Raw genomic sequence first — 16,116 nt, 5'->3', positions numbered from 1 at the left:
TACGCCAAAGGTGACCTTTGAGAAGCTCACCTTGGGCACTCCATGGGCACATATGCCGAGTGTGTGCTCCAGGGATGCTCTGATCCTGAATTCTTTGTGTGGCCTCTGTCTTGTAAGGCTGTAACTTGCCTCCAGCAGGACAGGGACAGAGCAGTAGCCCTGAGGGGACCCTGCCAGTGAGAGGCACAATTACTGTGGGAAGGCATGGCAGGCCACCCTTGGGTGTCAAGCCAATTCACATAAATGACATTCTTGGGGAAAAGACCCACGTCACTCGACTGTGACTCCTAACACACTGCAATTGGCATAATGGGTCTCTTTCAGCATTTCCATCTCACATGTGCCCTTGAGAAAACCTCAGTAGCATGTAAACAGCCTACTTTTAGCTAATTTCCAAAGGAACAGAACACGCAACCTTGCACACCTCCACTAGAAGGCTGAGAGGGAGAACAGTGGGACAGTGTGTCTGAGCGGGGGCGGCAAGACTGGCTTTTTCCACTACCTGTCCCCTGCTCTGTAGCAGACCCTCTTTCCACTCCCTCAGAAGTTCCCATCCCCACCCTGGGAGGTTCAGCCATGCTGTCTGAGGAGGTTTCAACCAAACACCACAGTCTAGCTGCAAGGCTTGCTCTAGGTGTTCAGAAGGGGATGAGACCATCCCGTTTCCACCTCTTCTCCTCCAGGGAGCCAGCTCCAACCCTTTCCTGTTTGCTTCTGGGGTGGCTCTGCTCAGGATGCGCAGTTTCCATAGGTCTGTGTGTGGCTGAGGATGTGCATCACTGCAGTTCCCAGCTGGGGGCAGGAGGGGCAACTTTATGGGCACACACCTGTGCTCTGGGCCTCTCTCCAGGCCTCACATACTTGATGCCCAGAGGCCAGCCATCATGTGAAGAACAGAATTACAGCACTAACCAAAGAGGCCACAGGAGCTCATGTTCCAGTATCTGGGTTAGGGGCTGGGCTGCCCCAGAGATCTTGACAGCATATATATCTGCTGGCCCTGACCGCTTCCTCAGGGACACTGGTCTCAGATACATAACTCACAACGCAATTCCTCTTTGGGTTTCACACTTTTAGGGATAAACAAGCTACATGATTTACCTCTATTCTCACATCATAGTCAGCGCAGAGTTCTGGGGCCCTAAAGGGGTCCTGAGAACTGGACAGATGAAGAACGTCCTTGAATTCAGTTCTTCTCTGACAATGTCTGCCTGGAGATCACATCAAATCCCAAGGCTGGAGGGTCAATCCCCCAAGATATCAGAACTTCAGTGTAGATGCAGGCCAGCTGAGTCAGCCCTCTTTCTGATGACCAGCACCTAGCAATCAGGGTCCCAGCAATTCCTCCTTGACTTGCATTCCCTAGAAGCTCATATTATTCAGAGAAACACCAACTTACTGGCTTTACTACTTTATTACAAATAGATTACAGGGTTATAAAAAGATGCAAGAGGTCTAGATGAGGAGACCCACCCACGCACTCCTGAGGCACAACCTCCAGGAGCCCCTGAATGAGTTGTCTAGAGATGTTATGGACATTCCATTCCCTGGGCATGACTGATTAGACACTGGCCATGATGACCCATTCAACCTTCAGCCCTAGAAGCTGAGGGCTGGGCTCAAAGTCCCCATCCTCTGATCCTGCTCAGGTCTTTCAGTGACCAGATCCCCCTGGAATCTACCCTAGTGGTTAGTGAATGGTGTTGGACTCATTAGCATGCAAAAATGGCCTTTATCAGCTCATGTTACCAAAGAACTTTAAGAATTCTATACCAGGATGTACATTAAAGATCTAAAACGATGTTTCCAAACTTAACATACTGTCAATGCAGGAAAAGAAACAAGAGAACTCTAGAGACAGGTAGGGAGGAATAAAATGTGTAGTCGGATGTATTCCTGGAAAAACAGGCTCAATACTAAAAGTGGTATTATCTAATGTAGGTGGAATTTTGGATGAGTTGGAGTTTTTTACTGTTGTTATTGTAACCCCGGCTATTTTTCTTTTTGAGACAAGTCTTGCTTTGTGGTTCATGTTGAACTAGAAGCCCCGGAGATTTCTGTCTCAGCATCCCCAATGGTGGGGTTACAGAGTGCACCCTGAGTTCTCATATGAAGGAAGGTTTCTCTCCACTTGAATTCCTCTATGAGCTGTCATCTCTGCCACGACCCAGCCTCAACCGAGGTCCACACTTTGACCACAAGAGTCACAGTGAGGTCCACAAGGGGCGAGTGAGATCGAATACTCATCTGCCTCCTGCTTCTTCTACCCTTCCATCTTCCCAATGCATACCTCTGTAGATGAACCTCAGAATTTCCCAAAATAAACTATTCTCTCTTTTAATCTGCCCCGTTCTATTGGTCGGTACATAACAATCCTTGGAAAGGTTCCTCCTCAACCTATCCGGAAGACTCAGGCACCTCACCACGCCCCGCGGATCCTTACAGTTCGCTCCTTACCCCACCATCCCTTCAGGACCCGGTCATCCTTTGAGGTTTGGGATGTAGGTTCACCTCCCATCTCCGTGGCGGGTTCGACTACTTCCTATCTGCGTGTTAGCACTACCGCTCACCTGAGGCAGGGGGAGCTCGCAGAAGACGCACGGGCACGGGCCACTTGACCACCAAATACAGACGCCAGTAGCTAGGAAGCCAGTCTGCCACTTGCCGAGCGCTCCTGCGCGGAGTGCGCCTGCGCAAAGGGGAGGGCTGGCGTAAGGCGCACGCGCACGTCCAGAAAGCGCCAAGGCTTGAGTTCCTACTGGAATGTCGAACCTTTCGTCTGTGGTTCCGGGCTCCATCCCTGTGGTTTCTGCTCCTGACTGGTTTTAGGGTGTTTCTCCGCCTCTACTCTCTATTTGGAGTGACGTGAGAAGGGAGAATAGGCCTCCGGTGTCAGGGTCGCCAGTGGATGGATCGGGAGACGCGCACCTTTGCCGAGCGGCACTACCGGAGCCTCGCCGGCAGAGTCCCCGGCGGCGACGGGCCCGCACCCAGCAGTGTGACCTTCATTCGGGCTCCAGACGCCTTCTCCTACGCCGACTTCGTCAAGGGCTTCCTGCTGCCTAACCTGCCCTGCGTGTTTTCCAGCGCCTTCACCGAGGCCTGGGGCAGCCGGCGGCGCTGGGTGACGCCGGAGGGAAAGCCTGACTTCGAGTACCTGCTGCACAAGTATGGTAGGAGGGCGCAGACGGAGGCATGGACCCCGGGATGGGAGGGCGTCCGGGGCCGGACAGACGGTAGAATCTCGGTAATTCGGCCAGGGGCGCCCGGAGCCGAAGTGGGTGAACCGCATGTGTGACTCTGCCCCTTCTGTGCGGACCCTCTCTCTGCAGGAGACGTGGTTGTACCGGTTGCTAACTGTGGAGTGCGGGAATACAACTCAAACCCCAAGGAGCACATGCCCTTCCGTGACTATATCAGCTACTGGAAGGAGTACAACCAAGGAGGCTGCTCCTCTCCGCGGGGCTGTCTCTACCTCAAGGACTGGCACCTGTGCAGGTAAGGGGACAGGCCAGCCGAGGCCATTGGGCCCTTTCCCTAAGCAGCTAGTACAGATTTATGCTCTAATTTCGCTAGAAGTGGCTCTTTTGGTCAGCACAGATAACTTGTCAGAAACTACTGAAATTTTGCCTTTTGTTTCCCCAGGCTAGCCTTATGTGCTCTTTCTCCCTCCCTTCGCTCTCTCTGTGATGAGCAGTGTCAAGAGCCATAACCCCCCAGCCAACCCATGTGTCTACTGAGATGATCACACCCTTACAGTGTGCTCTGTAGCTGGGCTGTAGGCTGTGGTAGTCGTACACTTAGGCACACTGCTGCCTTATTCTTTTTGGACCTAGGAGTGCTAAGGTCTGAGCATCCAAACAAGTGCAGTTAGTACGTGTTTAAATTTATGGTATTTTCAACTTGGACTTTCAACTTCCATCGTTTTTAGCTGCACTGAAGACCCCGCTCACGTGATGTTCACTTTGGGAAGAGCATCACCTTTTCCCTGGTGGCCGTGGGACCGTGTGTTTCCACTGTCTGGTCTGCCTCCCACAGCACTGACCATTTTACTCAGACCCAGCGGAAGGCACAGTTTAAGAATGAGTGAGCCAGTGGACAGTTGAATTCCTGTAAGACTCAGAACTGTAGCGTGAGGTGGAATTCAGACTCCTGAAGTTCCCCCAACTGCACAGATGCGAGAGAAACAGTAGCCTGCAACTACACTGCCATTCTTCTTCTTTGGGCCTAGAGCTGGCCTAAGCAGGAGCTGCGTACAGTGTGACCAGACACTGGACCTGGATATGGACAGGCAGAAGCAGATTCACAGGCCTGAGTTCTTTTGTGTCCAGTCATTTGGAATTTTTTTATTTATTATTATTTTTGTTTGTTTGTTTGTTTGTTTATTCCAGACAGGGCATCCCTGTGTAGCCCTGGCTGTCTTGGACTCACTTTGTAAACCAGGCTTGCCTTGAACTCACAGAGATCTGCCTGCCTCTGCCTTCCTGAGTTCTTAGATTACAGGTGTGTGCCACAGAGCTGGGCTATAGTTTGGAATTTTAGGTAAACATTTCTTTGATCTGTTTTCATTGTTTTGTTGTTTTTATTTTTGGTATGAGTTATTTCCCAAGTATTACACTGGAATATTTTAGAAAATTGAAATCCAGTGTTTGACTGTACATTTGTCTGGAAGATCCTAAAACCAGAAAGGTTAGAAGATGTCAAGTTGCAAATCAGGAGGTCACAGGGGAAGCGATGCGTGGGCAAAGCTTAATAGACAGAAAGTTTGCTGAGTGCTGAAAGGCGGGGGATGATGTTTGGGGAGCTCCAGATTATTTGTTGCTACCTGAGCTCTGGTTATCTCTTGTCTCTTGTTGGGAGTTATGGGCACATGAATTTAGAATTTTTTTTTTCCAGCAGGATGTCAATTGAATTGTGCCTTCCCCGAGGCTGTTGTTAGTATGATTTAAGTGTTTAGGGGCCAGTTGATGGGGCTGCAGCCTGGAGTAGCCAGGTACCATTAGGCTCTCTAGTATTGGCAAAGAAAAGGAAGCATGTGGCATATGGACTGGGGTGATGTGCACCATGTGTTCGGGGGCCCAGTGACCACTGCCTGAGTGTGGTGGTTATGCAGGGTGCCCCCAAAGTCATCTGACCTTCAGCATTCTGAACTGAGCGGTTGGAGGTTCCAGCCAGGTGCTCAGGATCCTCAGCTGTCAAGAAGCCCACTAGGGCTGGGTGGTCTTCTGTGGCCCCATTGGAGTGGGTGGACCTGCTGGGGTGGGGCACGGGATGGATTAGTGCTGTAGCTCCTTGCTTTCCTCAGAGACTCTCTGGCAGATGACTTAGAAGATATATTCACGCTGCCTGTGTACTTCTCATCAGACTGGCTGAATGAGTTCTGGGACGTCCTCCATGTGGATGACTACCGATTTGTCTATGCGGGCCCCCGGGGCACCTGGTAATGGCAGGAGGGACTGGGGCACCTGGTGAAGGTGAGCTGGGAGGTGTGACCACCCGGGGTATCTGCCTAGAGGCTTATCAGACAAGCCAGGGTCCATGCAGCATTCCACAAGACACAAACCGAAAGCCCTTGCTGTAGGTCTCCCTTCCATGCGGACATCTTCCGCTCCTTCAGCTGGTCAGTGAACATCTGTGGGAGGAAGAAATGGTTGTTCTTCCCGCCAGGGCAGGAGGAAGCCCTTCGGGACTGCCATGGTAACCTGCCCTATGATGTGACTTCCACTGAGCTCCTGGATACCCACCTGTACCCCAGGATCCAGCACAACAGCAGACCCCTTGAAGTCATACAGGAGGCTGGAGAGATGCTGTTTGTGCCCAGTGGGTGGCACCATCAAGTGTACAACCTGGTAAGACAGTGCACATGACCCTGCTTCTGCCAGGTTCCCTCTCTCTTCATTCCCTCCCTTCCCACTCCAGCTGCCTCTGTAGAAAGAGAGCAGTAATATTCCCCTGCAAAGGCCGGATTTAGGGTAGGAAAGCCACAAATGAGACTACTGAAAACTGGTTCCTTCCATGAGCCTATGAAGTTCTAGCTGTCATCCCTATTAGCCCATCATAAGCTTGGATCCATATTTCCTGGCTCCAGCGGCTGGGTGTCTGTTTTCTGCCTTTGCCCACTATTCTTGTTTCGTGGTTGTGATAGAATACTCTAATGAAAAGCAACTTAGAGGAGAAAAGTGTTTATTCCAGGTTACAGTCTGTCATTGTGGGGAAGTCAAGGCAGGCACTTCATATGACAAGTCACATCCCATCTTCAGTCAAGAAAAGATAAATGAATGCATACATGTTTACTTTCTTACTGCTTGGCTCAGTTTCTACTCTTACACAGTTCAGGACCCTCTAGATCTGGTGCCCATTCTGGCCTCCTCAGGCAGTATATTCATGTGCGCGCGCACACACACACACACACACACACACACACACAAATACATGTGTACTTTAAGTTTTTTAATCTTAAAAAAATGAAAGAAGCATAATTTTCCCCAAAAACCTCAAAGTAATACTCAGGAGGTCTCAAATGTCCCCACCCTATATAAATGTCTGCCTGGGGAGGAGGCTACACAGTGAGCCGGGTCCCCTCTAAGTCTCTCCGCACACATGCCAGCCTCGGCAACTCCTCACCCAGCATCTTCTCAGGTGAGTCTAGATTGTGTCAAGTTGACCGAACTATTATAGCCACCCAGAGCACTGAGCCTGCTGGCCATGGGCTAGGATTTGATTTGCTCACCCAAGGTGAGGCCTGCTGTTGCCTCATGGACCAGCTTGTCTTCTGCCCTCCAGGACGACACCATCTCTATCAACCACAACTGGGTCAACGGCTGCAACCTGGCAAACATGTGGCAGTTCCTTCAGCAAGAACTCCAGGCAGTGCAGCACGAGGTCAGAGAATGGAAGGACTCCATGCCTGACTGGCACCACCACTGCCAGGTGGGAAGCTTATGTTGATTTAGATCCAGTACAGATCCAGTACAGGGCTTCATGACTCAGATCCTACTGGCAGCTATCCTGGCTCTGTACCTTTGTCTCTGGATCCCATCTTAGTCCCTGAGCCCTGGGTGTGTGGGAGGGATTTTTGTACACCCTAGCTGTCTGGATGTAACCCCAGGGTTTACTTGCCCTTTCCTCTTGGCCCAGGTCATCATGAAGTCCTGCACGGGCATCAATTTTGAAGAATTTTACCATTTCCTCAAGGTCATTGCTGAAAAGAGATTCCTTGTTCTGAGGCAAGGGCTGAAGGGGGATACAGGGGACAGCACGAGCCTAGGACTGGGCCTACAACAGGCTGCCTTTGATGTTGGCCGCCTCGCAGATGTGTTGGCCTCTGTGGTTGCACATCCTGACTTTCAGAGAGTGGACACCAGCGCATTTTCGACGCAGCCCGAGGAACTGCTTCAGCAGCTCAAGGATGCTGTGGCTGCTGCAGAAGCCCTTTGATATGCTACAGATCAAGATGCAAGAAGAGCTCCAGAGGGCAGCTCTTGCCCCAGGAAGTTCAGGCTACCCTCCCTTGAGGCCTAGAATGTGCCTCAAGCCTGTGCAGGTGCAGTTCTTGCAGGGTGAGCAGACACAGTTGTGCTCATCCTGTGCTGTTTCCCAACATCTAGGCCCTGGATCTTGAGGAAGGTCCAGCCAAAACGCGAGTTTAGCTCATGATGATTAGAGGGATGTTTCCCATCTGGCATACAGCAAGCCTGCCAAGAACATGAATTAAGTAGTAATCATGAAACCAGGTTTCCTTGGAGCCTTCCATCCTCTCCTAGTGGTCCTAGGACTCCTGAGTGATAGACATCTGATCTACCTTTGAGGTGTCCTTTCTTAAGCTGGGACATAGTTATGTGTGCATATATGCAGTCTTCCTCCCAAGCTTCTTTGTCTTCTAGTTCTTTCCTGGGAGCTCCAGACTCCAGCTGGACTAGGAGGAGTGAACCAGGCTATGACAAGTTGTAGGGGACTTCTTAAGCTGGGTGTTGTTCACCTGTGGCTGGAGGCATGGTGCTAAGTGGCTCAAAAATGCAGGTACTGGTCCAGGATGGAGATGATGATGCGGGACTAGGGTAAAGTAGTTTTCTTCCCCACAGTACTTCTCCTATGCTAGACCATCTGCTGCCCAAGAGGGCATAGTGCCAGACCCAAAGCAGAAGTATAGGGAGCCTTGTAGAGGAGACAAATATACCCAGGTTGGCCCTGGATAAGTCAGTGCCTCCTGTACTCACTACCCATGCATGTTCTCTCTGTCTGAGAAGGAGACAAGATATTGCGTAATGGCCTGCATGAGTCCACATAATGCCCTATCCTTCTAGAGCCTGCATGTCACCATGTTCTCTGGGCTGTTTCTAGGAGTAGGGTTGCAGCTGCGAGCAGAGAGGTACAGTCTGTGTGAGCGCCAGCTGCTTACTCTTGGCCTCAGCACAGACCACCGTCATGAGGCACAGCTGTAAATAGTGCTGGACTTGTAGACATCTTTGCAGACAGAAGCATTGCCTAAACCTGCAGCCATCATGGTCTGAGGTGAGGCCTCATAGGGAGAAGAAAGTTATAAGCAGAATTGGCCACAGCCTTTGTAGGGTTTTTATGCAGGACCTGGTGCCAGTGACATCCCTGTGATCCCTAAGAAGACCCTCTGAGTGAGGCTTGGGGATGTTTTCAGAGGAGCCACTTGAAGCTTAGAGTGCTGACACTTTCCAGGGCACAGCTGGTGGTGCCTGCAGAGTGGCACTGATACTGAGTTACACTGGGCTGCAGGTCTTACGGTAGGTAAGCGTAAGAAGTTGGGTTGGGGCAGGGGCAGTTATTTTATGCCATGCCTGCCACAAGGAGTAGGTCTCCTTGGTTGAGACTACTGGGGAGAATCAATGGAAAGAAAATTATTTATTACTACCTTCAGGCCCTTTGCCAGCTAAGTAAGGATAGCACCTCCTGTTTCAGAGCTATGTTAGCATTATCCCAGGGATAGTTATCCTTAAATATGGCCAGGCAATAAGCGTGCCCAGGCTAGGGCTGTGAGCTCCTGACCAGGGTTGTAGTATCTGGTGCCCTGGTTCCTTTCCTACATGGAGACACTTGACTCAATTGGCCCAGCAATTTAATTTACCTCCCTTACTCCAGACTGGCAAAATTAAGAAAGAGAACACCCCGGGCAGTGTGTGACAGACATTAGCTACTATATTCCCATGACTGTCATAATTGGAAGTGATAATATAGTCCCTAGTCAGATTAACAAGCCAGGAGGGGTCCCATGCTAAAACAGCTCTGCAGGGAAAGGTGCTTGCTGTGCAAATCCACTGACAAGTTTGAACCCTGGATTCCATGTCAAAGTGGAGGAGCCCCTTCATGCTGCATTAGTACTTCACAGACTACCAAAACCCTAGCATGTACCAGGGCCGCCACAGTTGGAGCCTTCTGTAAGGGCCTCCGCCCAGCAGCTAGCTGTCCAGCCTTGGGCTGATGCCACTCTTGTTGCTGGCTTTTGTAGCCAAAAATTAGTATTTCTCAGTATCTTTTATCATCTCCTTAAAAATAACTTCCTGTTGCTCCAGCTGATGGATACAGCTGAGTTTACCGACATATATTTTCCTATCATGACACTGCTATTCGCAAAAAGTAATGTCTTTTGAAAAATGATGTGGATTAACAGTTAAAATATCCTCCTAGAACCTAGTTATCCCAATACTTGCAAAGAATTAATGAAAGAAAAACATCCTAATCAGAGTCTAAGAAGGGTCTCAAATCTGTGTTCAAGGAATGCTCTCACCTCATTCTCCTGCATGGTAGGATGAGATACACATGCCACTATGCTTGGCTAAGCCTACAATTAAATAACATTTGTAGAACTCAAGTGTAGATAAACATGCAAATCCTGTGAGGGTAAAATCAAGAGGGACATTTTAAATACACCTGAGAGGGGACTGGAGAGATGGCTCAGAGGTTAAGAGCCCTGACTGCTCTTCCAGAGGTTCTTAGTTCAATTCCCAGCAAACACATGGTGGCTCACAACCATCTATAATGAGATCCGGTGCCCTCTTCTGGCGTGCAGGCACACATGTAAATAGAACACTGTATGCACAGTAGATAAATAAATCTTTAAAACAATTCAACTGAGATTACTGAAAATGAAGAGACAATATACAGCCTTTGTAAGACAGCTAAGGCAGTACCTAGAGGAAAAATGATAAACTGGCAGTACTTATGAACAAAGATCTTGAATCAGTAATCCAAGAAATAAAATCAACGCAATAAGAGGGAAATAACCAGCAGAAATCTTTGAGATAAAAGACAACAGAGAATAGCAATGAAACCAAAACTTACTTTATAAAAGACCAATAAGCTGTCATGGCACACACTTTAATCCAGCACTTGGGAAGGTTCAGAGTACCAGAGCAACCTAGGCTCTGTAAAGCCTATCTAAAGAAAAATGTGTTTACTTAGTTTAATGAGAGTTCCATGGGTTTAGCATCTTTGCAACAGTCAGCTTAGAACTGGGTCACTTGGCGCTTTCCCTTCCTTCTCCAGTTGAAAATGTTTTTGTCTCTTAATAGCCAGCATTCCCTTAGAGCCGCAGTTATCCTCAACACACTCAAGCCACAGCACAGTCTTTATGGTTTTAGCCTTAATAAATTTCTGCCTTATTTAGCAGAAAATAGGCTTGGTCTGCCCATCTTAGCCATGCCTGTCTTAATGCTGCTTTCCTAAGGTCAACAAATTTGAAAACCCATAGTTAGGCTGGCTGAGATTAAAAAAGAAGAAAAGAAACCATATCAGAAATTAATAAGGACATTACTATCAGATTAAAAAACAGTCACATGAGCAATGTTAAGCAATACTGTAGATAATTTTCATGAAATTAACAAACTTCTAGAATCATACCTACTATCAAAGCTTACTCGAGAAAGATAGTGTAAGATTACCCACAAGGGAGACTGTAACACAAAAATTGTACACACAAAAGCTCATATTTCGAAATTACTGGTAATTTATATAAGACTTCTGTAGATGCTAGTAATTTATACCAAACTTTCAGAGATGTATTATGAAATCTTGAACTCTTCAAGAAACCAGTGCTAAAGGCACTGCCCAAATCATTTTACCAGTTACTGAGATTGTAGAGCCAAGCAAATACTTTATCAGGAAACACACTCCATGGTCGTAATAGGTTATTTCAGGAATGCAAAGCTAGTTAATAGCTGTCAGTGCAAATAACAGATAGTCTCCAAAGAATAAAGATTACTTGGGACTACCAAAGAGTTTCAAGGGGAACATTCATGCCATGTAAACTAGGCATGAATGTGAGACATTTTTAAAGGCAAAAGAATGAGAATAATATATGACATTTTAAAAAATAATTCAAGGATTAATAGGACTGGTGTGAGTCGAAGATTAAAAAGTTGAGTAGCATCTGAACTTTATGTAAGGCTGCTGTGGCTTCTGCAAGGCTGTGATCCTGGCAGCCTTTCATGAGTAGCTCGTTATCAAGTATACTCTCCCAGGTTTGTGTATTTCCACTAACGTATTTGAAGACAGTCTTGGTGTACTGTTACAATAAAACAGTCATGACATTCACCACACTGGAACATGGTATTCTGAGTCCATTTGTTAAGGCCATAGTCATTCATCTGGCTGCAAAGTAAATGATATCTTACTTCCTTTGAAATGTGAGCTGTGATTGTGCATCACCAACTCCCAGTCATTTTGCATGAGTTGTCACAAGTCAGAGTCGGGATAGGGGTCTTTTTACTTGGGGCCCTTCTGTTGGGCTGTGTTGTCTTGACATGCTGTGATCTTAGCTGTGTCAGTGATTGTATAGACAGCAGTTTACCCTCCAAGCTGGATTATCTGAAGAATCTCAGGAAAGTTGTTAATTTTTAGTTGCTCAGGTTTTCTGGCAGGACAGGAGTGACAGTTTCCAACCTGAAAAAAGCAAAATAAATAAAGGAGACAGATTTATATTTGAGAAAAAGGAAAAGGCAAAGTGTAAATCTCAGCAGCTGCCAGAAGTGAGATAGACGAGAGAGGGAGAGAGTCATGCCATGGCAGGGAAGGTATATACACAACAGAGTACTGTTCAATGTACAGAAGACTAAAATCCTCTCATTTGGGAGAAAAATGTAACCAGAAGACAGTTAAGTGAAAAGAGAAAAGCCATCCACAAAACCAAATAGTATCCCATGCTTTTTCTCATATATGGCTACTAGGACAAAAAGATGGCCTGAAAGCAAGATTCTTAGGGACTGGAACATGTGTCCAGAGAGAGGTTAGAACTGTGAGATGAGGAGATCAACTCATGACGTGTGGGTGGAAATGTCACTGTCAAATCCACTTGTATTATTGACACTGTTGGCATAATGTTCTGTGAACAGTGTGTTTTGCCTTTGTTCATTCATATGCTGATTTCTCTACCCCACTATCTGGTTTCAATCCAGACATTGCAATGTGATGTTTATTCTAAGCACCTCCTGCCTCAAGGTTGTGTAGACATGATATCATTTGTCTCTGTATTGCCAGTAAAAGCCAACCAGCCAGTGCTGAGCAATGCAGAGACTAGGGTGGGACATCCTGGTCCAGTGAGGGGAGGAGAAAGGATAGGAGTACAGGATGGATCTGAGGAGAGGACTAGGAAACACCAGGAGAAATGAAGCAGACCTAGAATACGATTAAAAAGCAAGTATAGGGCTGGAGAGATGGCTCAGAGGTTAAGAGCACTGGTTGCTCTTCCAGAGGTCCTGAGTTCAATTCCCGGCAACCACATGGTGGCTCACAACCATCTACAATGAGATTTGGTACCCTCTTCTGGCTTGCACACATACATTCAGGCAGAATACTGTATACATAATAAATAAATAAATCTTTAAAAAAAAAAAAGCAAGTATAATATGGGAAATCTGAGTGGGAGAGAGCTAAACTAGCTTGGAGGTTTAGGATGGCGTAATCATTGGACAGCATTGTGCTCTAGGCTACTTAAATAAATCCTAGTCTCTCTGTGTAGTTATTTGGGTTTATAGCTGGTTAGGGAGTAACTGCTACTTTACTAAAATACAAATCAACATTAAATATTAATAATCTTTCAACATAACACATCAATGATTATAGTGTCAAAAAAAAAAGCGCCAGATTTTAAAAACAGTTGGAAGGGGCTGGAAAGATGGGTCAGTGATTAAGAGCACTTTATGCTCTTTTAGAGGGACCAAGGTTGATTCCTAACGCTCACATGGTGGCTCCCAACTGCCTGTAGTTCCAGATCTAGAGGAACTTAGCCCTCTGGCCTCCTAGGGTACTCAGGTTCACATACCCAAGTAGTGCTAGTTTTTTAAAACTATTTTGTTTGGGGCTCCTTAAGCCTCTACCACCCTTCCAACCCTAGGGAGGAGAGAAAGAAGGTAGAAGGGAAAGGGGATGTAGATCTCTTTAGACTTGGACTTGTCTGGGAGCAGAGGCATCTTTTGGATACCCTATGAAAACTGGGATATTGGTCAAGTCCTGAGAAAGTTTTTCTCTGTCTAATTTCTGTGGTATTGATCATCTGGGCTAGCTTTTTTGAAGTTCACCTGGATGCAAATTCTTAAGGAAACAGTAACTGAGACAGTCTGTGAAGCTGAATCATCTAGGCTACATGCTTTGTTTTGATATCTGGTCTTTTGCTCTGAAAATAAAGTTTTAAAGTTAGTGTTATAGGTACATTTCTACATTAACATACGCATGGAATATGCAAGGTGCACAAATAAGCTACTGCACTTAAATCTGTTATCTTTAATTTTCCTGATTTCCTTTTTACAATGAACACAGGAATTACACGAAATGGTAGACTCTCTTATATGTTGAGCCTCCAGCTGCTCTTGTACCAGTTGTTCAACTGCCTGCAATTTTTTCTTTGTTATGGGCCACGGCTCTTGTCACACAGGTCTGTTTGATATCCATCTTAGGGGTGGGCCCCCCTTCTCCCTTATGAATTTGGAAATTCAGTCTCTATGAAGTCCTGTGTTTGGACAGTGAGCACAGCTTGGGTTTGTTTTTTATTACATGTATCAATACCTTCCCCAGGAGCATCTAGCCTTTCACCCCTAATTTCATCATTGGCTGTCTCTGGGATTGCAGCAATATTAATTTGAGTATCCCGTTGTTCTTCCCCATAAATTTATCAGTAAGTATGTCAGCCACATAGGGTCTCAACTTCCCTGTTTGATCTTCTGGTCCCACACATTTAATCCATCATACACTTTGTCTTACTTGAGATAATTTACCAGTTTCTATAAATTGTGTATAAACCTTCTAAAGTGGCTGCTCTGGATTCTAAGACTTTTAGGAAAAGATGCTGATACAGCTCCTGTATCTACCAAACCTATTTCAACACCATTCATTTGTAACAATAATTCGGGTCTCTGATTGTTAACCACTGTTTGGCAGAACACACATTTTCTAGTACTCCCCAATACCCCTGTTTTTCCTACTGGAGCAGCTTTGCCCTTAATCTAGGGAAACAGTAACAGCTGAGCAATTCTGATCTCTGCATTAATTTGCCTATCCCTTTTTACATATGCCATGATTTTAATTTCTTCCTTGCAATCCCCATCTATAATACCTGGATGCTCAATAAATCTTTGAGAAATTAATCCACTTCTTCCCGAGATCATCTACTGCTCCTGAAGACAAAGGACCAGAAACAGCAGTGGTTATTTCGTAACATTCAACTCTGGGGGTTAGGGTGAGAGGTTTATCTGTGGCCAGGTCCACAACTGCACTGCCTTCAGTAGTGTGCAACAGATCAGCAATGCTTGGTTTTGGTTTCCCTGCCTGCTTGTTACCTCCTCGCTGTCCAAAGGAAAATGGCTCGTATGTTTTGCTGCAGGCGTGGAGCTGGAAGGCCCCTCAGTTCATTTACCAACGACAGGAGGTTACTTTGTGTGTCCCTCTTGGACCTGCAGTCCCTAGTCAAATGACCCCTTTTACTACAGCGTCTGCAAACTCTGGGAAACCTGGATGTGGCCAGAAGTTGCTTGTTCAGGCCCCAAGTGAATGTACCATATCCCTCAGAGTTAGACATCTGCCATTTTGAGCACTGACGCTTTTAACCTTGCAATTTCTTTGTAAATAGCCAAATATGCCAAAATTAAAGTACCAGGTATTTTGATATCTGAGGCCTCTAACTATGGCTTATCCTATGATATTGGCATGATATTCCTAAGAGCCTTTATCAGTTGTGTCTCTTATCCATTCACCTATTGGTACTGCTTGTGCCTTTAATGATGTAATTACTCTTAGATTCAGTATTTGCATTCTCAAACCCCAGGGTCTCTATCAATACCTGTCTGGCATGAGGGTTGGATACAGCTTTGTTTACAGCTGAAGCCAATCTCTGTAAGAAGCCCAAGAGGCTTCTACAGAGCCTTGTATTATCTTATTAAATGAAGTACATCTTTTTCCCCAACCATATCCCAAAGCTCTTAAAGCTGCAACACAACATTGTTCTGTAACTACATCATCAGATCAGATTTGTGCTTGTCTGTCGGCATTAGGGCACTTCACTAAACCACTGATCTTTCACAATGTTTATACCCCTTGCTATATTTTGTTGTTCAAACCATGGTAATTGCTGACCAGCTTCTAGCACCGCTGACACCAATCCCTTCGGTCCTGGAGAATAATTCTGTTTGGGGTAGCCCAGTTACTTAATATTTGTTTAATGAATGGGGAGCACGTTCTGTAGGACTCGAGACTCTTTAAAACACTTTAAATCTAACATCTCTGTTGGACACCATGCTCTCATATACTCACGACCACCATCGTTAGCAGGCACGTGCTGCACAATTACCGGGAAAACTGCTGGTGACTTTGTAATCCCAGGTAACTCTGGTGGTGGTGGCGCACTTGGCTCAAGATTAGCCCCTTTACTCTGTTCTTCCAGTCCCTTGCCTCACAAAGGAGCTCCCAGCACCTGGCAGTTTCTGGAGCGGGGTGGGGTGGAAATCTTCCTTCCAGCCTAGTCGGCTTCCCTCTTTCATCCTGCTTGTTTGTTCCAGCTGGTTAGGGTCGCCAGGTTCTTTGGGAAAATGCCAATCTCAGTGTTCAGTATATCTGTCCAGTAAACAGCAGCATTGGAACAAACAGCTGCCACCTTCTTCTTCT

At 46.6% G+C, this 16,116-nt stretch overlaps 2 protein-coding genes across 5 annotated transcripts in view; one reads left to right on the top strand and one right to left on the bottom strand.

The window, feature by feature from the left end:
• Positions 1–2,713, bottom strand: part of Snap47 (synaptosome associated protein 47) — a 51,956-nt gene extending 49,243 nt beyond the window's left edge. The window contains exon 1 of one of the 3 annotated variants that reach the window (XM_060363636.1): positions 2,571–2,713. The gene's annotated coding sequence lies outside the window, so the exon portion shown is untranslated. Of the gene's footprint in view, positions 1–2,457 lie in introns of all 3 variants that reach the window. The other 2 variants (XM_060363637.1, XM_060363638.1) reach the window with 2 other exon arrangements.
• A 21-nt stretch (positions 2,714–2,734) lies between these two features.
• On the top strand, positions 2,735–11,570 carry LOC110541500 (2-oxoglutarate and iron-dependent oxygenase JMJD4). Of its 2 annotated transcripts, XM_021628242.2 has the most exons (6): positions 2,736–3,173; positions 3,333–3,498; positions 5,306–5,440; positions 5,582–5,849; positions 6,784–6,930; positions 7,138–11,570. In XM_021628242.2, exons 1-6 carry the CDS (start codon positions 2,909–2,911, stop codon positions 7,435–7,437), a joined length of 1,281 nt encoding a protein of 426 aa, XP_021483917.1. In that variant the 5' UTR covers positions 2,736–2,908; the 3' UTR covers positions 7,438–11,570. The 2 variants fall into 2 exon arrangements, with proteins under 2 accessions (XP_021483918.1, XP_021483917.1); XM_021628243.2 differs by lacking the exon at positions 5,306–5,440 and having other exon boundaries at positions 2,735–3,173.
• The last annotated feature ends 4,546 nt before the right edge of the window (positions 11,571–16,116 follow it).

Source organism: Meriones unguiculatus, chromosome 11 (genome assembly GCF_030254825.1).
Source record: "Meriones unguiculatus strain TT.TT164.6M chromosome 11, Bangor_MerUng_6.1, whole genome shotgun sequence".
In the NCBI taxonomy this organism is placed as follows: Eukaryota; Metazoa; Chordata; class Mammalia; order Rodentia; family Muridae; genus Meriones; species Meriones unguiculatus.
The sequence above is the reverse complement of the archived record's forward strand: the minus strand, read 5'-3'. Positions and strand labels throughout refer to the sequence as shown.

Excerpts from the sequence above, each read along its gene's own strand:
- LOC110541500 (XM_021628242.2), top strand. The coding sequence starts at position 2,909 with ATGGATCGGGAGACGCGCACCTTTGCCGAGCGGCACTACCGGAGCCTC. Across the intron at positions 3,499-5,305 it reads AAGGACTGGCACCTGTGCAG|AGACTCTCTGGCAGATGACT; the intron begins GTAAGGGGACAG and ends TGCTTTCCTCAG. Across the intron at positions 5,441-5,581 it reads GCGGGCCCCCGGGGCACCTG|GTCTCCCTTCCATGCGGACA; the intron begins GTAATGGCAGGA and ends CCCTTGCTGTAG.